A 24,680-nucleotide genomic window follows, 5' to 3' on the forward strand; every position below is an offset into this window, starting at 1 on the left:
GACTTCTTTTAGTAAACTCATTAAGCTCATATCTTAAAATCTTAAACTTAAATAGAACAGATGACCCCTGCCACGCAGAAAGTACTGTAAAGGAATCGAGATAAATTAATCCAGGTTTTAATTAAAGCCATTCCTCCACAGCTCACTTCAAGGGACTGACGTGTAGGGAGGAGATGGGCTACATAAAAGTGTCTTCGGCAGAATGTCGTCACCGCCTCTCACTGGAAATCCACTCTGATTGGCTGAACTGCAGCGGCACACATGCCGTTTCCGTTTGATTGCTCAGCCCATCAGTTTTTACATCTGTCCTGCCGTTATGATAATCAATAACTAGAACTTAATGATGATCAATAACTAGAACTTTGTTTTCGAGGCTCCTCGTACATCAAGCAGCTGAAGGCTCTCTCGCTCTGAGGAGACATGGTAATTAGTGTACACACGCAGAAAGGTCACCAACAGCATTACAGTCCCACGGCTGTTTCTTCATCCGTTAGTACTCCCTGCTCATCACTAGAATCTCTTCGACATGCACCGACATATATACCCCAAGAGATAGGCTTACTGCCATTCCAAGTGCTAGTAGCTCCATGGATGGCGGGACATGTGTCTCGTCTGCCTTGGGATCACTTGTGACCGTTACTGATTGATAAGAAGGAGCAAGCAGACTGAAGGTAATCTGTAGACGCTATCAGACTGAGGCCTCTGTTCAATCTAACCCGTCATATAAACCCTTTTCAAAGCCTCTTGTCTTGACACAATAGACCACTTAAAGGCATTAATCTTGTTTTGGTGTCCTGACTGCAGTGTTGAACCACACACTCTGCTGTCCAGCCCTGCTGTAGGACTGGAGACCTCCAGCAGTTCATGTTCTGATCATGACCCGACCGGTGATGACCTCTCATTAGGGGTCAGTGGTCATATCATGTTGAAGGCACACCTGGCTGTCTACCATAGCATGGCTTCGCTTGCTCTTCCCAGTCCTGGAACCCTGCAGATTCAGGAAAGTCTGCACCCACCACATAAACTGTTTGGTTGACAATGTCAGAATGTGTTTGACCCAGCAGGTAGTTCAGGCCTGGCCAGTATAGGTAACCTTAACCCCAAATGAGGCTATAAAGAGTGTATTACCATGTGGACTCAATTTATCTCCATGGGAAAGTGATCCATGGCAGGAAAAGAGGCTTTGAGAAAAAACCTCTATATAATATAACATCAATGGCGTAATTTGATTGATAACGTAAAGGAATATGAAGGGCTCACTTCATGGCGGCAGGGAGGTGGTCTCACCTGAGAGTTCGTGGACGAAATAGAAAACATGTAATGGTCTACTCGCAGAGAGAAAGTAATAACAGGTATATGAGATTCCTCGCCGCCCACCCCCCCACCCCCTCCTCCCTCTCTCTTTCACCCCCCGCTCTTTCTCTCTTTCCCCTCTCTCTCTCCCTTTCTCTCATTCATGCACTGCTCGCACTTCGGCGCGGTGTGGAGCATATTCGGGTTTCGGGCATCGTTGCATCGTGAAACCTTGGACAGAGGACAGAGGATATGCTGAACTGCAGCACAAACATGGTCGGGATGAGAGATCTGGCTCGCCTGCTGGTGCCCGTCCTCCTGCTGGTCGGGTTATCGATGCAGGTAGATGTGAAAAGTGGGAAAGAGGGAGAAAAACCAGGAAATTTCATGGAAGATGAGCAATGGCTGTCAACCATTTCTCAATATAGCCGTAAGATCAAACACTGGAATCGCTTCAGAGACGTGAGTCGGTCATCTAATTATTGGATAATTTATTTCTGTTGGTTATCTTACACGCACGAATTACAATATTTATTTATTTATTTATTTATTTATTATAATAGTGGAATATTAGGGGATGAATTTTTTTAATTAATTTATGCACGCTGCCACCACTGGATGCACACAACTAGGCTAAACATTATGCCAAAAATGAGGAAATAAAGATGTCCGAAGTAACAGGCTAGGTTATGACACTATACTATCGCAAGGTGCTTCACAACAGTAGAACTGAGGTAGGCGAGCTTTTACCCACAAATGATCATTGATGGCTATAGCCTACTGTACAGGATAATTTAAACATTGCAGTGTATTGGCTGCCATGTAGAACATGTACATGCTTTTGTGGTGTTGCCTACACACCGTTTGATTGTATTAATACGTTATTGAATACACAAATTGGTCAGTTTATTTGAGATTGAAATTCGTTAGGCTAACATTTCAACAAAGTAGTGTGATTTAAAAAGGCTGCCTGCTGCCTATTCTGGGTTATTTAACTCAAGTCATGATCCTTTGTAAAGTGGAAACCTATTGTGAAACCAGGATGCTCAGCTGGTTGTGGAGCTGTTCAAAGGAGCCCACATGGGGCGGCTCTGGCCCAGGAGGTAGAGCGGGTCGCTCAATGACCGCATGGTCTGCGGTTCGAATCCCGGCTCCTCCTGTCCATATGGGGCAAGACACTGAACCCCAAATTGCTCCCAATGGGCAGCTGCCACCATTGGTATGTGAATGGATGAATGAGAGGCCATTGTAAAGCGCTTTGGATAAAAGCGCTATATAAGTGCAGTCCATTTACCAAGCAATGTGCTCCAACTCCTCAGTAGTAATTTACATATTCTGACCACAGCCTGGAGTTTAGTGTCTGTATTTACTTATCAATATCCATTGATTGGCTCACTCCAACCCTTGCATATTTTATAGCGATGGACTGGTTGCTAGGATGGAAGACCACTCTACCACACTAAGCCACAGCTACAACTGTAACAACTCGAAAATATTCAGGAGGGACGCAAGCTCTGCTTCCCTCTGCTGAGCTACTTCCAACCCCTCCCACGTGAACTTCCTGTCTGGTCAGGCTATGAACTGTAAAAAGGCAGAGGCGCTCCGTTCACCATTTCCTGTCACGCTCCTGGGCGCTCACCATCACATGCCAGGTGGGGGAGAAGCTAGCTACTTAGCATGGCGTCCATCGGACAGGGCAGGACTTTGAGGTGTGGCAGAGCCACTCCAGTGGTAGGAGCTGGAAGATGTTTCCCCTCGCCGCCGAGGACAGAACCCACGGCATGGAACACAGCGAGCGCACTGCCCGCCCTCTGAGGGGGAGGCGGCTGGTTAGCAACCGATCTAATCCCAGCCTCCACCTTAACAACGGGACAGTCACCAGATTTCAGCAACGTAGCCAGAATTATTCTCCCCTATATCAGTGTCTGTTGGTATTATACTCTCATAACAGACACACACTGGTATCGGTGCTTTGTCTGTCAACAGTAGCAAATGGGAGAGGACATGGTGATAACTGACACAATAGATAGTAGACAGCCCAGCAGAAGATTGGAGTATCACAGGAAAAAATCAGCAAAGAATCAGCAGACAGTTTTGTATTCACTTGTATCACAAGTGATATTAAGACAGTGGATGGTTTCTATCATCTGGCATATACCATCCTGGATCCTGTTCCGTTTGAGGAAAGGTATGCCACCATATGTTTCTTTGGCCTGAGCAGAAGTCTGAATTGAATCGACATGATCCACGCTGGCATTTAACAAGGTTAGATAATGAGAGAGAATTTGAAATAATGACAGAAGCAGCTGCTAAGACAGGAGGCGTCAGAATGTTGCACAGCAGGGCTGCTAGGTGTTATACAAGGCTCATTATTGACCACATCACAGTCAAAGCTGTCATCACACACATCATCGCGCATTTGAAAATGTCACAGAGTACCACGGCAAATCTCACATTGAAGAATCCATTGCACACGCATTGTATAAGATCATATGGATGAGAATGTACAGACATTTCCTCTAGTAGGCTGTTAAGAGACAGGACAGACCAAAGAGAATGGCAACCGGATGAAGGATGCCTCATTCAGAAGAACATCATTAACTGAAAGTCTACAGAAGCTGGAAGATCGATAGTAATCTGTCAAAAACAGTCAAGATTATTTGAATAGGAATGCTACACCTGGGTTTCAAGTCCTACTTTTAGAGGTGCATTCTGATAGTTGGACTCCATCATCTGCCGAGGCAGAACCCAGCCCGGCGCCAAGACGGACAATGCTCTGCTGTTCATGGCCGACTTTCCCATTCCCATCTTTCTCTCTCTCTCTCTCTCTCTCTCTCTCTCTCTCTCTCTCTCTCTCTCTCTCTCAGCAGCCTAAGCTAGGAGCTCATTAAAGCGCAGAGCAGCTCTCCAGCCACCCGACGGCTGCCTAGGATTGCACCTGTTATACTGCCAGCTACATTTTTATTGAAGGGAAATTGCTGCATCCTTCCCCTGCAAAGTTCCATTGGTTTTTATGATTAGCGCAGGGCTAAGCTGAGGACGGGGAAGGGGACTGGCACCCACTAGGAACCTTTTATGTAACAGATTGATGTAGGACAGTGGCTGATGGAAAGAGTACAGTGTGTTTTTGATGGAAAGAGTACAGTGCATGTTTTTAGGTGGCAGTCTTTGTCTGGGTTTATTTTAGATCCCTGTTCATAATCATCCATGATCAGATGGGATAAGTAAATTAGGATGATACTGATAGAATGTTAGACAAAGGATAGTGCAGTATAGTAAATTGCCAGCTTGGGAACCTTTAAATGTCTAGCTGAGTACCTAGAACTGGAGTGAGGAACTGATTAGTGCTGATAAGATATTCTATTCTGTTCATCCACAGAGTACAGAGTGTATCAATTCCTCCACAGAGTACAGTGTAGGGAGGTTTATATGTTTCGTCTGAACAGCAGACTACCTGTGTGATTGTCCCAGATGGGTACTAGAACTGCGCCATGCTGTAGCAGGCAAACAACACCAGTGACCCCAATGCCCCCCCCCCCACTCAGCCCCACAGCCAACCTTCCCAGCTATCTGCACACGTCATGTGACTCAACTTTCTGTTAGCCTAGCCCCCACGGGACACCAACAGACAAAGTTATTAAGGATAGGAAAGACTCAAATTAATATTAAAATGGCAAATGAGGCAAGTGGTGATAAGCACTGAAGCTCCCAATTAAAAAGTATACAGTACGTGGAAAGGGAGAAAATAGGAAACAGCACAGGAATTAAATGAGCTGATATTATCATCCGCTTCCAATATGACAGCCAATCAGAGCAGCCATCTGTAGCTTCCTGCACTGTGTGCACTAATGAGCTCCAAATGGCAAGTCTGGTTGATTGTGGGTTTCTTTTCCCCTTTGTTTGCCTCAGACGAGAGAATGTCCACATGGGTCTGTTGAAAATCTTGCCGAATGTCGTGATGAGAGGTTGATATGCTGCGGTAGCGGCCGATTTAAGATTAGACGGCAGAGGGAAGAGAAAATTGAGAGGATCCGTGCTGGGTTTCCAACACAAGCATGGATGACTCTTAATTCACTAGAGGGGTTGTTTTGCGGTGTTGTGTATCTTTTGGGAGGCCGTGCCTACTGCCTGGAGACAAATTTATGCCTGCCGAGCTCCGACAGCCGAGGAAACCATTGTGAAATGCTGCCTCTAACACGGTGAACCACTTTATAGCTACAGGCCCTTTCCACAACCCAGAGGTTCTTTTTAATTCCAACATAGTACACAGTGCCTGTGGAGCCTTCTTGGTCTGTCGGTTGATCGATCTATCTGTCTGTCTAAAACTGACATTTTGGCTCTCAAGTCCAAATGAAGGGAGGTAAATAGGCGGCCCCGTGCGGGCGGCTCCGTGGCACGTCCCCTCGGCTGGGAGCCAGCAGGGCGCGTGTCTGACCTTCTGTCTGACGCATGTCTGACCTTCCCACGTGGAGGTATGCCAATCCCGTGGCTAGGCGGGGAAGTGCATTGTCGACCCTACCTACCTCTACCGTACTCCTACCTACCTACCCCCTACCGTTTCTCTAGTTGAGATTATAGTATAGATGTCTGAGCCTAAACAGGCAAATGGTTGTGATGAGTGAGATTCTGATGTCTTGTGTGAAGGTATCATTCTCAGTCCCCCCCCCCTGCACGAGAACTAGTCTGTTACTATCTGACTGACACCGAGAACGGTTGGAATTCAGCCTTTTCTGGCTCACTGTTTTCTTGAGAGTTGCTGAAATGTTGAAATGAATAATTATCCGTTTTAAGGTTCTCCTTTTGGCCCCATCATTGCATTATTTATGGTGACATCTGCCTGAAAGTTGGGTTTCTGTTGGAGCAGTCCAGTGCCTCTCTATCGACTACAGGATAAACGATGGTCCTCTGGGTCATCTGGTAGTTCTTGTCTTCATTCCACCACTAGAGCTTTGTCATGCCAATGAGTCAATCGATGCTCCACCCCTCTAATGAACAAAGTGACCTAAACGCTGATTATGAGTTGTTGAGGGAAAGCGATGGACTCGGATGATTCAATGAATAGGTGCCACTTCTCTGGGGATAGGAAGAACATTACAAATGCATTACAGGACTTGATTGGAAACAGCTCAGGGGTGACAGTTCCTGAGGATGGCACAGTGTACCTCAACCCACTCTTTCCCCAGATAAGTGTTCATCCGGAATGACTTGTCTCCCTTCATCCGGAACAAACACAGGGCTGAAATTCTGCTTCACCGGGGTAAACGCCTGGCACAGTGACATCCTTACATCCCTCGGCTGTGCTGTTTTTTCCGCATGCTTATGTGTGGATCTGTAAACTACAAACCCTTCCAGAGCCCTCCCAGACATGGCCGTGCGCACAGGAATCAGATGAGGAGAGCCGAGCCGGTTGAAGTGCTGACTGAGTGTGTGCTGTTGTCATAGCGGTGCTGAGGCGTAGCCGTGGGACTTTTTTGTTCCCCTGGGGCACGGGTGTCCTCAGGGTGTCAACAGTGTGGTGACTCCTTTAGGATTCATCCGCTCCCGGCAGCAAATGTATTTTGTTGTCTTCAATGTCTTTACCTGTCAGTGGCCCGAGGCGGGCAGCTAACGTGGACCTGGATAGAGGATGAATCGCCGTTCCCTACACAGTGTATGCTACGCAGTATAGCCACCATAAAGCATGTGTGAAAATGGGTGCCAGTGCCACAGTGGCAGACATAATGGTGTTTGGGTCAAACTGGCATTGATAAACGACACTGGGATGTTCTGCTCAAGGCTACCAATGTGTTCCACCTAGAAACGGCAGGACAAATACTGCGCGATGAGAGGAGGGGACCTGTGGGAACTTGGAACATGCTCTTGCCCAGAGAAATGTCGACACCCTCCATGTTCAACCCCGTCCTAATGTCAAAGCAAGGTTGACGTTCTTGTAAGAGGAGAATGTAATGTAGTGTAATGCTGGCTCATTGTTTCATAATAGCCCCTTCATACTCAGACACTGTGTTGTATGTTTTGGAGCGAGATTTGTTTATCCCCTGTAGCCTATTCAGGCCTTCTCTAAGTATTTACTTTTGGCTTTTAATGAGATATCAAGGACATGTACAGATGGGCTACACAACAGTACTGTATGTGAATGAGGTGTTGACTCTGCCTATCCAGGAGTAGTGTATGTAATGCTCGGGGCTGGATACACCTGTACTTGTGAGTGTGTTTATGTCTATGAGGCAGAACCCATTTATTTACAGAGTTGGCATAATGGGTATTTGCTGTGCAAAGTCATATTCAAATGACCTTAATTAGGCTAACAGTAGGCTACAGGAAAGGGCCACATAGCAGAAATTGCTTATGGCTTTTTTTTCTCATTTGAAAGAGCTCAGTTGAATCTCATTTCTGGATGATATACTCCTCCCCATTCCCAAAGTCGTAGCACAACTCGGGGGCATGGCGCGCCGTTTTAACATACACAAGCTACTGGGGGAGATCACCATTATCAGGAGCCACAACAAACGAATTTGTTATCATTCTCCCCGCACAGGCAGACAGGGTATTCAATTCAATAAACCAAACGTAGGCATCTTATTTAACAGAGTTATCCAGGTGAATTACCCCCCCAGAGGGGTCCGAGTGGCCGCCGCCTGTGGTGGTTATCACCCCCGTCTTCCCTCTGCCAGCCGGCCATTAGCACAAGTCCCTCAGCTGAAATGACTCCACACAGCTCTCAGGAGCCGCCCAGCCAGCTTGATTAATTCAGCCAGCGAGTCTTTATGAGAATGAGAAGGAGATCTGAGAGCTCAACAGGCCTGCAGCGATTCTAGATATTTCTCATGCCTCTTGGGTGAATATTGAGAGCTGAGACTGGATTTGCACAATGCTGAATTGAACTGTGATAAGCGTTGGATATTGTGCCTGTCAGGCTCATCTATAGTTTGTTCTTTCTAATTGTCTATGCCTAACACGTGTTGTACCTTGGTTTATAACTATTATTTAACTGCCCTTTCATAATTCATCCCTTTCTTCAGTGAAATATGCTATGCGAAGGCTAGCATGCATAATTACATGGAGACGTATACATTTGGTCTAAACTCATTTGAATAAGACATCTTTTGTTGTCTGTCAGACAGATAATGTTTTTCCATACATTCTGTAAAAGTTTCTAACTCAGTGGTTTTGAATTGAATACTGTAGATTGCATTTTATCCCTCAAAGCCGGCTTTGTAACTGTTTTCCAGAATACAGCGTTGTTGCTGCACATTTGATTTCTCTCATCTTCTGTCCATTGTTTCATGCAGTGGCTGCTTCATCTTCGACTGTAGGCTACACTAACACACTGTTAACAATCTCCTTTTTGAATAATGGAAAGTGTAGACCATCGAATAATTTAAAAATGTATTCCCTCAAGGTGTCTGAGCCGCTATGTGATTGGAAAGAAAGCCCTTCAATTCCCTGTGTTTGGAACAGGGTTATAATAGTTTTGCTTTTTTCATGAGTTTTTATTTTTATATCGTTTTAACTTTTTGTGTTCAATTTCCGTTTAGTTTTAATTAGTTTTTGAAGCAGATTTGCTAGTTTAGTTTAGTTTTTAGTTTTTGATAATGCTTAGTTTTAGTTTAGTTTTTATTAGTTTCAGTAGGCTATTAGTTTTAGTTTGTTTTTTTCTGCGCTAGCCTCGTGAGACCATCCTGATCTTGTGAGCTATATATATATATATAGTTTTCGTTAACTATAATAACCTTGGTTTGGAATGTGTAGATCTGTGATATAGGCCTACATCTACCCAGCGCAGCGCGTCTCCTCCTGCAGAAGCTCTCCTGGCTCCTTGAGGCATCAGTGAGGAGGAGCTCAACCTGAACCCCTCCTCCTCCTCCTCTCAGGTTCCCTCCTCTTTGTTTTGCAAATGGAGGAGAGAGGGAAATACGGTCTCACTCTGAGGCCTGGATGAGAGAGGGAGATACGGTTTCACTCTGAGGCCTGGATTACGCTATCGCCGAGATCCATGGCTACGTTTTTGAACAGGGAAAACGATCCGCGATTACAGGTGAAATTGGAGGGGAAACCGGACCCGCAGCTATGGCTCTGCTCTGCTCCGCTCAGCCCGGCCGGGCGGCAGAGGCATCTGGGATGCATCTTTCAGCATCCTCCTCCAATTAGCGGAGGACGCGCTGTTTGTCTCGATCCTGAACCAGCCGTCTCCGTGTGTGTGGGTGGGGCTGGCCCGGCGTTTGATGTGTCACTCACTCTACCCAGGATGAGAAGCCTCCGGTTTAGCGGACTCTATAATAGGTCGGAGGCGTTCTTCTGATGCAACATCCTGAAACGCTGTCATGTGAAACAGAGGTATAAAAAGCTCCGATAAATGGTGCTTGGCAGCCTGTTTATCTGGCATGCCTTTGTTGCCGAGACTGAAAACAGCCGTCTGTAGCGGGATGAGGCTTCTCCCTCCCACGGGATGAGGCTTCCCCCTCCCACGGCCTATGCTGAAGAGCATTAGTAGCCTAATAGCCATCAACCCGCTTTCTCAGTTCATGTCCGTCCACGTCAACTTTTATGCTGACTTTCTAAACGACTGTGGTTTGTGGATCTGGAGAGAGAGAGAGAGAGAGAGAGAGAGCTGTCACAGTGCAGTTTTGAGGCAGTGACGGTGAACCACGCTGTGCACTGCATTGCAGGCAGACACCCTACCTTGTGAAACATCATGTTTCTGTTAGCCTGCGGGCCAAGCACTCTCTGGCACAGATGATCAATTTGATCCAGTGCTGTACTGCCTGCTAGCGCATTAATCCTTTAATGCTCTGCCGTTCTCCCGGAACAGACGCCTCAATATTCCCTGATAAGTGTTCTTATCATTGAGGCACCATTGTCATTATGTTGTTCCCCCATGCTCATGGAAAAGATATATCTATATCTGTAGGTGTGCCGTAATCACCTTAAATAATCAGGCCTGAGTTTCTCAGAGGCGTCGTAGTGCTACGCTTATTGTAGCGCTATGATGGTGAACGCCGTAGCTTACCTACGGCGTTCACCGTAGCTCTACGATGAACGTAGCGCTACGATGCCTCTGGGAAACGCAGGCCAGAGATCTAAATAACAGAATCATAGTCTGTTGACAACGGCATCTTCAGTAGGCCTAGGCTACACTGTCAAAAATGCTCTGCAAATTGGTAGTAGGGTATAAGCCTAGTTGCTGCGTGCAATCTGTTTTATGTCAAAGTGAAAATGCTTTACTCTTCTGAGTTCACAGGGCCTGGACAGAGTGCGATATACTTCTGTTTCAAAATACCCTAATGCATTTGTAAATGGATGAAACTGCGATGGGTCTGCACCATAAGTACTTTTTCCGTTTCCCTCCAAGCCCTCCCCTCTCTCTCTCTCTCTCGTTTTCCAAAAGGGCGGAACACAAGCACAGATAAGCAGAGCATGACATTACCTCAAGCGTTCAGACCCCAGCGTGCCGTACAGACTATGTCCCCCTGTTGCTTCTTGGTTAAGTACACAGATAGATATTTAGGGCGGCTGTGCTGTGCGGACTCCAAACAGCTGCTACTCCATTATCAGCCATTGGGCTTCAAGTAGGCAGGGAGAGAGAACCACGCTATTATTACGAAACAAAGCCCCTCTCTGTCCAAATCACTGAAGGTGAGCTCACACAGTCAGCGAGAGAGACGCTAGAGACTGGATGGGGGGCCTGTGTGGGCACACTGAGAGGTCAATGGGGGTTGGGGAGGGTGAGTGGGGTGGTGGTGTCAGAGAGGGCAGGGAGTGGGATTGAGAGAGTGGTCCATCAGAACAGAACAGTTGTGAGGGAAGGGGGGGGGGTTGCTGTACAGGTAGATGGGTGGTGGTGGTTGGGGGGAGGGGGGGGATCTGTCCAAGGTGTGTCTTCAGCAGTGTTGGGAGTAACGCAACTTTTGACCAATCACACACAGAGTTAGCGGTCAGAATAATAATAGGGAATCCATACAATAACAATAGGGTCCTCGCCCTTTCAGGGCCTGGCCCCTAATAATAAAATAATATTATTGGCTACTATAGTGTGTGCATTAATAAGAGAACTGTAAAGTAAAGCAAAGGTTACTTTCCGCAGTAACTAGTTACTTTCTATATGCAGTAATCAGTAAAGTAACTCAGTTACTTTTGAAAGAAGTAACTAGTAATTGTAACTAGCTACTACTTTTCAGTAACTTGCCCAACACTGGTCTTCAGCAGCAGTCTACTGTTGTACTGCTGTTGGCCGTAGGAAATGATCCGAATTAATAAATCCGCTTGAATCACAACTGGGGAAAGTAGCCTAAACATCTACAGAACAGCAACAAGGATTTTGCTGAACATGAAGGCTCCGAAATAATTGCCCCGACATTTTCTAGCAAACTGCAGGCGACGATATTTGAAAGGGCGTGTGTGTGCGTGTTCGTGCGTGTGTGGTGCTCTTTCAGAGTCTGTTGGCATTGCATGGTTGGATTTCAAACAACATGTTTTCAAACACGCCTTCAAACAAAAATGTCAAACATCTATTAGTTTGTGGCAGGGAGGATGCTGTGTTTTGTGTGATGTGTGTTTATTTCTGCCTGTGTGTCCTCTCAGACATGGCCCTCTCCACTCCTGTCACATCCCAGGAACAGATGAACCACAGTGACAGTGGGGCTGGGCTGTATTTGCTCTTGATTGATCATTGCAGCATGGGGATGCAGATTTCCCTGTGACATTTTCTCACTCTGGGTGTTTTTTCTGACATGCTGAGGTCATGCTTCAGCAGCACTTAGCATAAATACTCCAGGTCTGGAAACCTCTTTTTTATACGTTCATACCCAGGCCTATTTTTTCCCCTCTAGAGAAACACATGGCTAGCTAATTCATTTAATCTCAGCTTGCATGTATTAGTGGTCTTATGTAACTAACATAGGGATGCACTTGACCCATATGGCTTAGGGAAACAAAGCATTTCTGTGTGTCACGGTGTAGCCAATGAGAAAATGACAGAGCCTAGATATTTGACTATGGCTTCTTATTCTGAGAGACAGTGTCCATTCAAATAACAGTGAAGTGTCTTGGCCTTGATCATCCATTTCCCTATACACCGTCTTCTGTTCACCACCAGGACGAACAGCAGTGGATGGTGGAGTGTGTGTGTGGGTGTGTGTGTGTGTGGTTCTGTGTGTGTGTGTTTTGTGTGTGTGTGTGTGTGCATGTGCGTCTGTGTGTGTGTGTCTCTGTTTTTTTTTGTGTGTGTGCATGCGTGTGTTTCCGTGTTTTGTGTGTGTGTGTGTGTGTGTGTGTGTGTGTGTGTGTGTGTGTGTGCGCGTGCGTCTGGGTGTGTGTGCATGCATGTGTTTCCATGTTTTGTGTGTGTGTGTGTGTGTGTGCCTGTGTATGTGTGTGTATGTACATCTGTGTGTCTGTGTGGCAGTGATAGCTGGGGCATTTATGTCACTAATGGACGGGGCCAGGTCAGGGCAAGATAGACATTAACTCAGAGGAGCTCAGTCAGGCTCGCGGCCAAACATTGTCAGGCTCGGTACAGGCGAGCTGCCCGCCAGGAGCAGCGCAGCATCTGGATAGTCAAGCTCCATTAGCCGCCCGGCTCTGTCTTACACCAGCTAGGTTGCAGCGTTGTTGACAAATGGCAAGAGAGGTGGTGTCTGTGATATGAATCACATAACTCAGGGGACCAGCACTGTTAATATCGTACCCCTACCTCTCTCTCTCCCTCCAGCCTCTCTTTCTCTCTCTCTCTCTCTCTCTCTCTCTCTCCCTCTCTCTCCCCAACCTCTCTCTCTTTCTCTCTCCCCAGCCTCTCTCTCTCTCCCCCCCCCATTGGCCTCATAGCCTCCTGTCTGGACTTGCTGGAGGCTGTGGCAGGGTGTTGTGGAGTACAGTATGGACGGCGTCCGTGCTCAACCTTGTGGAAGGGTATGCGGACCCGTTAAATGCAGGTAAATGCAGACTGGCCTGGTGTCCTTGGCTTGATGTCACACTGCTCCTGGTGGAGATAAGGTCCCTTCCTCTGGCCTGTAGAGCAGATTTCATGCGTTTGTTTGAAACCGAAGGCAGAGAGGATGGAATGCCAGGTGAAGGAGAAATGGGAGTGTTATCAGCCTACTCTCTGACATGCACTGTATTTGAACAGTATAAGGGGTTTTGCACTTAGGGACTGTGCTGTACATAGGCTGACTGTGCTGTACATAGGCTCACACTGCACACACATATTACAACGTCACATACATAGTATATATAAAAACATCGCACACACATTAACACTCTGTACACATATTGTATATACACACATCGCACAACATTTTGTATTAAGTATTCAGTATTTTGCACTGCTCATTTGTACTGTCCTGTGTGTGCACTGTCCTGCCTCGTCTTTGCACCCTGTTGTCTACCCATCAGTGTTATGCACCAGCTGACCAGAACAAATTCCTAGTATGTGTAAAACTCCCTGGCATTAAAGGAAAATGCTCGTTTTTGACAACCTGGACCTTATTTACGACATATTATAAGAAGTTTGACTCACCCAGATCACTTTTGTGTTGTTCGGAGGCCTGTAGAAGAAATTTAAAATCCAGCGCGAGCCAGTATATCCATGTAATGGCGGCGCACGGGGCATAGGGAATGCAGTTTCTCAAAATCCATTTTCGGCCGCTAAACGGTTGTTTTCATCAATCACATTGCATGAATCGACAGTTGATATTCCTCTACGCGAGCCATTCTTTCGGTTTTCAAATACGTGGTCTGTAGCCTCTGTAATATGATCTTTACAAGCCTCTCCCCCACTTGCTCCAGCACGCATGCGCACAGGCCAGCGCGCAGCCTGCTATTCTCCGGCTCACATTCTCTGCGCTACGATCGTAGTTGGTGCCGAGAATATTGTCGTCGTCATTCGTCAGCAACAATCCGATCGTAGCGCAGAGAATGTGAGGGAGCATAGCCAGTGTAAAGATCATATTACAGAGGCTACAGACCACGTATTTGAAAACCGAAAGAATGGCTCGCGTAGAGGAATATCAACTGTCGATTCATGCAATCTGATTGATGAAAACAACCGTTTAGCGGCCGAAAATGGATTTTGAGAAACTGCATTCCCTTTGCCCCGTGCGCCGCCATTACATGGATATACTGGCTCGCGCTGGATTTTATATTTCTTCTACATGCCTCCGAACAACACAAAAGTGATCTGGGTGAGTCAAACGTCTTATAATATGTCGTAAATAAGGTCCAGGTTGTCAAAAACGAGCATTTTCCTTTAAAACTGATTCTGAGTCTGATTCTGATCGGGGTGGTGATGTACAGTAGTAAATAGTTAGGGGCCATTTGAAGATATTAATGGAGTAACGTGGACAAAGTCACACTTTTTATGCCATTTGCATAACAGGGCCTTGAAGAAACACGATGACAGTTGGCTATTAAATATGTCCATCCTTTAGAAGAGAAGTAGGTGTCATCATCTCATTTAATCACATTAGCTAGCTAGTTTGCTTTCATAAGGTGACGTTATTCATGGGTTTCAAATGTAGTCCTAGACCTGCCATATTGGGAACCAACACAGGTGTTTCAATTTATCTGATTGGCTTTACTGCATAGAATCCTATAGAGTAGAACTAATTCATTCACCCTACAAGGGAGTCCTGGCACAAGACAGCAACTGGATAGTGGATAGTTCCACATTTAAATACACAAATGAAAACAAACATAAAACACATTTTAAAAAGTTAGCAATGGCAAAAGACACAAAGACATTATAATCACCGGCAGCGTTCAGTATCAGGACATGTGCATTCAGTACTCAAATAGTCCTTAATCCTAGTTTTAAAATGTTCCATACTTGGCAGGTACAGTAATCCAATTTAAGATGTCTCTGTAATTCACACCAGGATGAAGGTGCAAATACTTTAAAGGCACTTTCACCAAAGACAGTTCGTGTTTCGAGGAATTGCATACATAATTTGTCTATCTGACCGAAGATTACAGCTCCTGGTGGTGACTTTAGAAGTCAGGAGAGAACATAATTAAGAAGGCAAGACACACAATATGGCCTTATGAAGAAAAATGTACCTACAGAACACCATTTAAATGTCATGTTTATTTTCTGACTATTTCCGTTTTAGATTGCGTTCATTGTAGGCTACTTCAGCTGCAGGCTTAGATTTTTCAGTTGTCAAGAAGGCAGTTGGGAACTCCCACTTTTTGCCATAGGTTCTTACATTTCCCACTCTGCAGAAAAGCCTGAGAACGGACTATTTTGCATGATAACAAATTCTGGTTTTGCCTCACATACTGTAGTATATACTGTGAAGGATATAGGGTCCAGGTCAGTTTACTGACGCGCCAAAAATATTTACCTCAAAGGAACGGGTTCTGAAATGAAACCCAGAGTCCTGCTCCAGCCCTGTGATGAATGCTGATGTCAGACTTTATGGCCATACCCAATGCCTTTCTGCCTCTCCTTGTGTGGGCTGTAAATTATTTGCAGTGATATATTTTAGAAGCTGCCACAGCACTGCTAACTAGACAGGTTTGTGTATCTGAGATTGGTGTTTATTTACTATGTTGAGCTACTAACTACACTGTGGGTGTTGTATTTCTTTTTGACGTAGCAGGAATGATAAAACAAATGTGAAGAGGCCACGGTGGGCATTGATGTATACTGATGTATAAATGTCCTTGGACTGAATCCCAATCAGTGAAATGAAGTGCAGTTGATCCCACTGTGTTGACTCAAGGATACACTGTATTTTATTAGGGTAATATCTGTCGGCACAACTCTTACTATGCATACTGTATGTCTGTGGCTGGAGAACATTTCAGGACATTCAAATCACATTGGTGTATTGACTTTGATGGCTGGAGGCAGCGTTTGTTGTTTTCAAGGCCGTTGTCTGGGTTCATGGCACAGCTATTCAGATGGCAGGTGGGCAGCGATGGGCGGCAGCTCGTAAACGCCGGGAGAGAATACGCTGCGGGGTTTGGGACCCCTGCCAACTCATAGAAGTGGCAGCTGATGATCCTTCATTAATAATAGGCCCCCCTAATCCACAGTGAATGTCTAGTGCCATCTCCTAGGGGGAGGGAGAATAACCTCTGTTTGTAATCAGCCTACATAAAGAGCTGACTGTTAAACTGTTGCACTAACTGTACTAAACCAGCTCACTGTTCGTGGTCTGAATGGAGCTGGAATAGAAAATGTTTTATGAGGTGTTTCTTCTCTTTCTTTTAACAATTACCCTCTCTCTCCCTCCCTCTCTCTCTCCCTCCCTCCCCGTCTTTCTCCTTTTCTCTCCTTTCACCTCTCACCCCATCTCGTCCTACTGGTTTTTACTGCCACAGGAAGTAGAGGTTAGTAACTGTTTCTAAATCTGTCTTGTGCCCGTTTTGCTTTACATGTGACGTTTCTCTTAACAACGGGAAGCCCTCCAAGTGTCTTTAAGCTGCAGATGTTACAGGCCCCTTTTAATCAAGGCTATTCATGTCTCTTCTACAGAACAGTTTTCCATGGATTAGACATAAAAAAGTAATTTCGCTTTTACACCTGATACAAAACAATTATACAATTTATGTCAAGATTTAAGAGTACACAGCTCTCACTTGATGGCTTCTCACAGCTCCTAAGAACTGAACAACACTTAGTTGGCTTGTGAGTGGTGTGTCATTTGTGTCCTGAGGGGGATATGGCCAGAGCAGAACTAACAAATGTGAAATGCTGGGTCTTACATTGGACCCCTTTCAGAGTTGGTACTGCTTAATAGTTTGCCCTCTCTACTCTGACACCGAGAGAAATATAGGGCAAATTTGATACAGCAGGGGATTTTGAAATTTTCTCATAATTCTAGACCTACCCCAAGACCACTAGAGACCCAGTCTAAAAACTTGAATATATTCCCTCTGCAACAGAGAGGGTGCCAAGATATGTGGGCAACCCTACATTTAAAGTGATGCATAGATTCTGCTTTTTGCCTCGGCTATTTTGCATTTAAGCATGAGAAATGTGACTGTGGGATGACTTTGAAAGAACACCTAATTTGAGCTCTCTGGCGGAGAGGAAGATTACATGCCACATGTTTACCTTCAGCACTTTTATTTTTGCTTATCTATTCAAAAATGGATCCTTATTCGTGTTAAATGTATATGACCTTCATGTTAAGTGATAATCATCTGTATTGTAAAGCCAACTACAGGCTGTGAGAAATGCAATATTCTGGCCATTTATATACCTTTGATTTCTCTCTAGGATGATTACATCAGGAATCTGGAAGAGAACCCAGGATCCGATGAAAGTAAGCTGAGATCTCTTCAAAACATGCTGTCTGTAATGCTATACACAGTCGGTGTGGGTGTGAGGGAATAACCCAAGGGTCATCGCTGTGGATGGAAGGCTTTTAGTGCCCTGAAGAGGTTGTTCAATGGTCCATTCCTGTTATTGTGGTCTGCTTTTCAGTCATATGTGCTCACCCATGAGTCTGACCTATTCAGTACTTACTGTTGTTGTGTAGTTCAGATGAACCCACTGGAACAACTATTCCTCAACCATTCCCAACACTCGCCTGACAGAGGCCTGCTTCTGTTGACATTAAACCAATGTAATTCAAATGAAGTCCCTACTATCTCTATACATTACCCTATTAATTCCCTGTCAAAAGACACTGCATATTTAAGTACTTTCTTCCATTGATCTCACACAGAGGATGAGGTCAGGTGGTGTCTGTGTTGTTGTCCGTTGGTAGGATGTCAGATCGTGGCTTAATAGGCCGATGTTGTGATTCTGGGTGGAGAGCGAGTCTTCAGATTGAAACCCATTAGTGGCAGTGTCAGGACGGAGAGCTTATGTAATCGCCTGGGGTCCTGTGGAGGCTCAGTGAAGTCCCATAGGGCTCCATAACACCACGGTCTCTGTTTCTGAGAAAAACACCAATCATCTTGTGTTGCCCTTAAGGCATTTATTGAAATAATACTTTGTTGGTAACTATTTCTAGTTGCTGTTCTTGTTTCGGCAGATAATCAAGATATGCGTAATGCACGATTTGAATACAGGCTAACCTACTGTGAAGCATCTTAGAGGCAATGCCATAAGTTGTGATATCTGACATGTTGTCTGAAGATATATTAGTAGCAATTTAGTTAAAAACAATGTTCGATAAGTTATCTTCGTAGAGGTTTTGTTTACAATCCTATACAAGCTAACGGCAATACTAGTAGCCATGGTAACCACTACCAGTTCAAGACAGCAATGTATATTCATATTTACAGCTATGTACAATAGTTAAAGACACAGACACTGAATATTGTTTATTTACAGTTTTCATTGTAGCATGTGTGAGGAAAAGTGAAAGTAAATTGTCATTCTAACTACAACTCCCTCTTCATTGGTTATGGTTTAACTTGGTGTTTAGTCACAGAACACTACCGTGAAAAGAGCAGCATTTCTTCAAAATAGTCAAGATCGCAACAAGCGGCAAGTCATCTGTATCCAGGAGCAGCAGTAAGACATCGGCATCGTTGGCAAATGTGGCCCACGCCCGAGCTAAAGCACAAGCTGTCAAGGTGAGAGTGTCATACTAACCAAGAGGCCAAACTGAAAATGCAGAAGGCCACCAGAGAAGCAGAAAAGATCACAAGAGATGCTCAAAATCAGTTGGAAACGGTAAGAATAGACACAGAGTTGGAAGTGTTGACGCTACAGCGAGAAACTGCTGACGCCGTGGCTGGAAAGTGCTGGAAAACGCTGAAGAAGTGGAAGTATAGATGAAAACGGAAAATCTGAATCAGATTAAGAATCAGATATGTCCAATCTCAAATTAACTTTAAGAATCATTCTCCCTCCCAACTCTTAGCAGATTTACATGACTTTGATTGTAACTTTGGCTTAGTTTGTAACATTGGGTGCTCCTGTAAAAGACATTGCGTGCTTCTGTAAAAGACATTTCATAATTACGACGAACAACAAGCCAAAGTTTGAAAGAGCTGACAATATCCACTTACCTGCACCAAACTCACCTGATCTGACCTGACGGTATCTGAAGTCAGAAGAACAAACTCCACTACGTACATGCTCAGTCATATACTCCCCAACCTATTCCTCCAGCCGCCACCTCTGGCAGGGCCTTTGACACAGTATTTGGTACGACGAGACCTCGTCAGTTCAGGACTGTACCAGTTTGATGACAAGCTCGAGGATCACTCTGCATGGTATTCCTCATTCACCAATGCAGCTGGCAAAGTTCACCTCACAGCAACCCAGGAATTGGAATGACTAAATGGCTAGGAAAGGAATTGGGAGAACAGGTGAAAGACATATGCCCTGAACATGTCGGCAACCCCAATCTGGCTTTACACGCTATGCACTCTGTGAGAGCTATGCTGCCCCCAAAATCGTTGAAAAGTCACGGTTTCAGCGGGTGGACAGTTTTCCTAAGATTCCAGCCAGAGACCACTCCAAATTACGTGAACTTGGGGATTAGCTCATGGAGATCCAAGGTGCTAAAGAAGATGGTTATCTCACTGGCCTGTCGTATCTGGACACTTCGCATGGAATTGGACCAATTGTAGACAAGCATCCATTTGGGCTTCAGGAGAAGTGGATGTCTTCTGGGTTATGGTACAAAGAACAGAACACAGTCACTTTTCTCCCTTTGAGTATTTTTGTAACTGTGCAAGGAGGCAAAGAAGCACAATTACCATAGCTTTGTGTATTAAGCCAGCACCACAACACCCACAACACCCACCCAGACAAATCTATTGTGAAGAATCTTAACACACACAAAACCACCCCAGTGCATAAAACAAATATACAGCCCTAACAACCCTAACAAGCCAACCCAACAAGACTGCCCATCACACAACAAACCCCATCCTTTCATAAAATGCAGAACATTCAGAAACAAACCTCTTGATGATAGAAAGGCCTTCCTAAAGGAGAAAGGGATAGGTTTTAAAGGGGTATTTTGCTATTTTGTACATTTAGTCCTATTTGTGGTCTTTCTACCATGAACCTGAAACATAGAGACCATAAATTCACTGATCGTTCCAGTATTCAGCTACAGTAGCTACAGTTTTTCTGCAGGCTCTCACTGGGCTACAATGGAAGTCAATGGGGCACCCATAAATGCGTTGAACTATGATAAATGTGCTTTTCCAAAACGGGAAGCACAGGGTGTAATCTCAATATGCTCTCCTGTGAAATGTATCACAATCCAAATATTTGTAGGTGTTTGGCATGACTTGCACATACTGTAGTCATACTGTAGTCCTCCGTGGGAGCAGTGAAAATAAGGGCCAGGGGAATGCTTATGTCCAAGCCATGCCAAACGTAAAAATAAGCCTATGTAAGCCTATGTAATTCTGGATGACCAGAGTAATCGCTCGTTAGCTCGTTAGTTAACACACACACACGTACACACAGACATACATCAGTCCACATCCGGCTTAGGCCTGGACCTGGGCCCAGTCCCCCTTCCCCTCACCCTAACCCGGGTCCGTATCCTTTTACCACCCCCACCCTACCCCTGATCCCTGCCTCTACCTGGACCCAGGCACACTCACACACACACACACACAGACATACACCAGTCCTGGGCTCAGATCCCCTTCACCCTAACCTGGGTCCTTATCCTTTTCCTACCCCCTCCTTACCCCAACCCCTGCCTCTATCTGGGCCCAGGCACATTCACACACACACAGACATACACCAGTGTTTGCCATGTCTTTCCTATGATGTTTTTAGCATCTCTTACTCTGAAAATTTATTTTAATGTAATTTATTGCTTTATAAATGTTCTTAGCCGTTAGACAAACATACTCCTGGAGCTTGCTCGATCGCCTTGTTGAGCTGTAAAGCGCATTGTGTTGCCTCTGGGTATGAAATGCGCTATACAAATAAAGTTTGATTTGATTTGATTTGATTTGATTTGATTTGATTTGATTTGATTTGATTTGATTTGATTTGATTTGATTTAGCCAGACCACAGTTCTTCGAGCTGTTCAGTGTGGAGAGCAAACCATTCTCATACCACCTCAGAACTTGCTTTGGCGTCATACAAACAGATAGAAGGCAGAAGGATTCCAGATGGAGTCATGGATGGAAACATCATTTCTCTCCCACCACTCACTGAGTGTAATGAGATCCTGAACAATCAGCCTGAGATTCCAATGCCGAGAGCAGTTCTACACCAGCCATATCTCCATTGCCAAGCACATCCCAGAACTGAACCCAGAAGCAGAAATACTCCTGCTTCTTGGAAGAGACGTCCTTAGGGCACACAAGGTCAGGCAGCAGGTCAGCGGACCACACAGTGCTCCTTTTGCCCATTGTCTGGACCTGGGCTGGGCAGCAAGTGTGATTCTTGGATCAAACCTCAGGTTGCACTAACAATCACACACATACACATTATATTCAACTAGAAAATGACATAAATCTGATAATAAATAAAGCAGATTATTTGTAATGTAATAAATGTAAGATGAGGTTCCACATTTGATAACAGTATATCAATACACTGCTTAGTTATGTGAAATCATTGTGGAGGCCACTGCAATTATTAGAATGTGGGCAAAACAAAAGCTGCCTTATTACAGTATACGTTGTCTTGACTACTTATCCACTTTCTCACCTGGTTATTGCTCTCTCTCTCTCTCTCTCTCTCTCTCTCTCTCTCTGTGGACTCCATCTGGCTCTCTCCTCTTCCTCTATCATCCTCTCCCTCTTTTGTTGTCAACCAAAATGCAAACATAACCAGAGAATTTATATATGTATATAACAGGTATACATTGATCCATATCAATTCATAATATTATTCTAAATGAATATTGGGTTGCTGTCGGCAAAGCAGTCAGTTACTATCCTTTTGACCTTAAAGGAGTAGTAAAGGGAAAATGCATGTTTAGCCCTGTTTTAAGGTTACTTATGATCATATACAATGGTTCAGATCAAAACTTTGAGAAAACTAGCATTTTTGAGAAAGTCTGATAATTGCTCTACCACGGTTTTGGTCATACAATGGATGTGGGTGGGCACCGTGAAAAATCATGCAAAACACATGTTAAACTCTCAATTTCAAAGACAATAAAACATTATTTAATAATTCCTAGTAGCAAGTCACAATTTGCCACCTCCTAGTTATAAACAAACGCACCAGTAGTATTGAGGTGTGGAACATTGAACAGGGTGTTCTACTCTGAAGAAAGGGCCCTGGGGACTCGTGTAGTGCTGGAAGGGGAGCATAGGATGTTTGTGAGCTCCTCCAAACCTGCAGAACTTCCCTTTAAAGAGATGAGGGCCTGTCTCAAGAGGAGGAAGAATCTCAAATTCCTAATATTACCCGTCTTCTGTTCCTACAACATAGGGAATAGCTAATGAGCAACCAAAATCGAGTTCACTCGCCATAGCGTGGGCTATGTTCATTTAAATACCATTGATTCATCCGTCAGTCTGACCCCCAAAGGGACCAATCCTGTAAACCTAATTGATCTGACCCCTCTTCATCACAAAATCCAATGAGAAGTCTGGGATAGGTAGAACTGCTACCCTTGGATATTGCAACAGACCTTCCAACATCAAAGAGCTCTGTCTTTTTTAGTGGGCTGATTTAGATGTCAGCACCACCACACAAACTGAAGTGTTTGAGGTCGTAACAGTGATTTGGAGGGGGACAAACTGCCATTAGCACTTTGTAAAAGACGGGCTGTCAGATTTGACCTTGAAAGTGTGTCTTTTAACAGACAAACGTTCTAGCTCCTCTGCCATGAGACAAATAAGAATAACTGGATAGATAAAAACTATATGTGTGATTTTGCCGCCCTTTCTGTTATACAGTCACATTCAGTTGCAAATCAAAGGTGTCTAAGATTAAGAAATTATTATTAAGCCATTAAGTCATAGTTTATCATTTTGTTCTGGCAGCTCTATCATTTTGAACTACCCATGAAGATACACTCTCTTGGCAAATGTGTATATCCAAATATAGCTGCAAGCAGCAATGTGGGGGCCAAGCAGGACGCACGACCAGTGCATCAAAGACAACAAGTGAAACACGCCATAGCCGCATTCCAATCCCTACCGCAGTTTTGAAAATAGGGCATACGGTTCAGAATAAACACACTTAAAACTTTGACAGGTTGGTGGCGCTAGAGAGTTCGAGGTGTCGACATAGACTTGGTGACAAGGGTCACGGGACTGTCCCTGATAAGTGTGCCTAATGTGGTTATGATACATCAAAACGTTACTGAGGTATGACCACACTTCCTGTTTGGCGGCTTGGACGCCAAATTCAATTGGCTGTAGCAAGCGAACACCTTCGACAATCGAAAATCCCTGTAATACTTTTGTGGACATTGGTCTAAAGCAGGGGTCTCAAACTTGCGGACCGCCACACCACTCCATCCGGCCCGCGACATGATGTCAGAAATATAATGTAATCCGGCCCGCAAAATAATTTATTGTAAACGGCGCTGGCAGCCAGGCCTACAATGCGAAATTCAAGTCGCTCAAACGTGGGGCGAAATTCTGTTATTGTGCGCAGCGTGTGAGGTGAATGCTGCATACAGTCACAGGTGCAATCAATCCACACGCGACTATGAACAATGAACGGAATGCAGCTCGCCACTGAGAGGCTGTTTTCAGGGTTAACTAACCTTAGGAACACAGACAGTTTCAAGAAAGATGGACATTGCAGTATTTTTTGTGGAGTTCAATGGAAATGCTACCTGCCTGATATGCAAGAACAAAGTCGCCGTTCTAAAGGAATATAATGTCAAGAGCTACTAAACGTGGACTGTCATCGGGAGACGAGAAAAAAAACGCTGACGTAATTGGGGGTGCGGATGCGGAAGTGCCCGTTGACTTCAATTGGTTCACTGTAAAAACACCACTTCAAGAACCAAAATAGTCAAAATAACAGGCTGAATACACTATCGGGGTTACAAACTAATTATTACCAGACTCCGATTGTAAGAAAAGGTAGAAACATAATGGTGGCCTACGCAGCTTCGCTGCTTGGCCCCCATAAATAAGAAAAGGTACAAGAACAATGGTGGCCTGCGCAGCTTCGCTGCTTGGCCCCCAAATATAGCTCAAGTCGAGACCCGCTGAAAGGTATTTAACGAGGGGCTGCCAATTACCTTTTATAATAGGAAATAACCCTCTGCTATGACAGTAATTGTGGGGCCAGTTGAAACTAATTTTCTTTAAATTGTCAAATGATGCGTTCAGTGTCCAAGGCTTTTCAAATATATGTGAAAGGGAAAATCAGTTGTATCACTTAATTCTACTGCCAGCTCCCTCAGGGTAATCAGAGGTCTTAAGCAGACTGAGTCTGTCCTACTCAGCTGAAACACCTCCACTCATGTGGGCTGTGATCAATTCATGCAAATCTAAATGGTTGACGAGATCTTTCCATGGGTGG

At 44.8% G+C, this 24,680-nt stretch overlaps 1 protein-coding gene across 1 annotated transcript in view; it reads left to right on the top strand.

Annotated features, from left to right (window-relative positions):
- Positions 1 to 1,575: 1,575 nt before the first annotated feature.
- The window catches only part of LOC311324078 (testican-2), a gene marked incomplete at both ends in the record, with an annotated part of 38,975 nt that continues 15,870 nt past the window's right edge, over positions 1,576 to 24,680 (top strand). Inside the window, 2 exons of the mRNA XM_084456458.1 lie at positions 1,576 to 1,755; positions 17,516 to 17,561. Of these exons, the coding sequence (XP_084312584.1) occupies positions 1,576 to 1,755; positions 17,516 to 17,561 (226 nt within the window). The remainder of the gene's footprint in view (positions 1,756 to 17,515; positions 17,562 to 24,680) is intronic.

The sequence above is a fragment of the Borostomias antarcticus genome (genome assembly GCF_949987555.1).
Source record: "Borostomias antarcticus genome assembly, chromosome: 22".
Lineage (NCBI taxonomy): Eukaryota > Metazoa > Chordata > Actinopteri > Stomiiformes > Stomiidae > Borostomias > Borostomias antarcticus.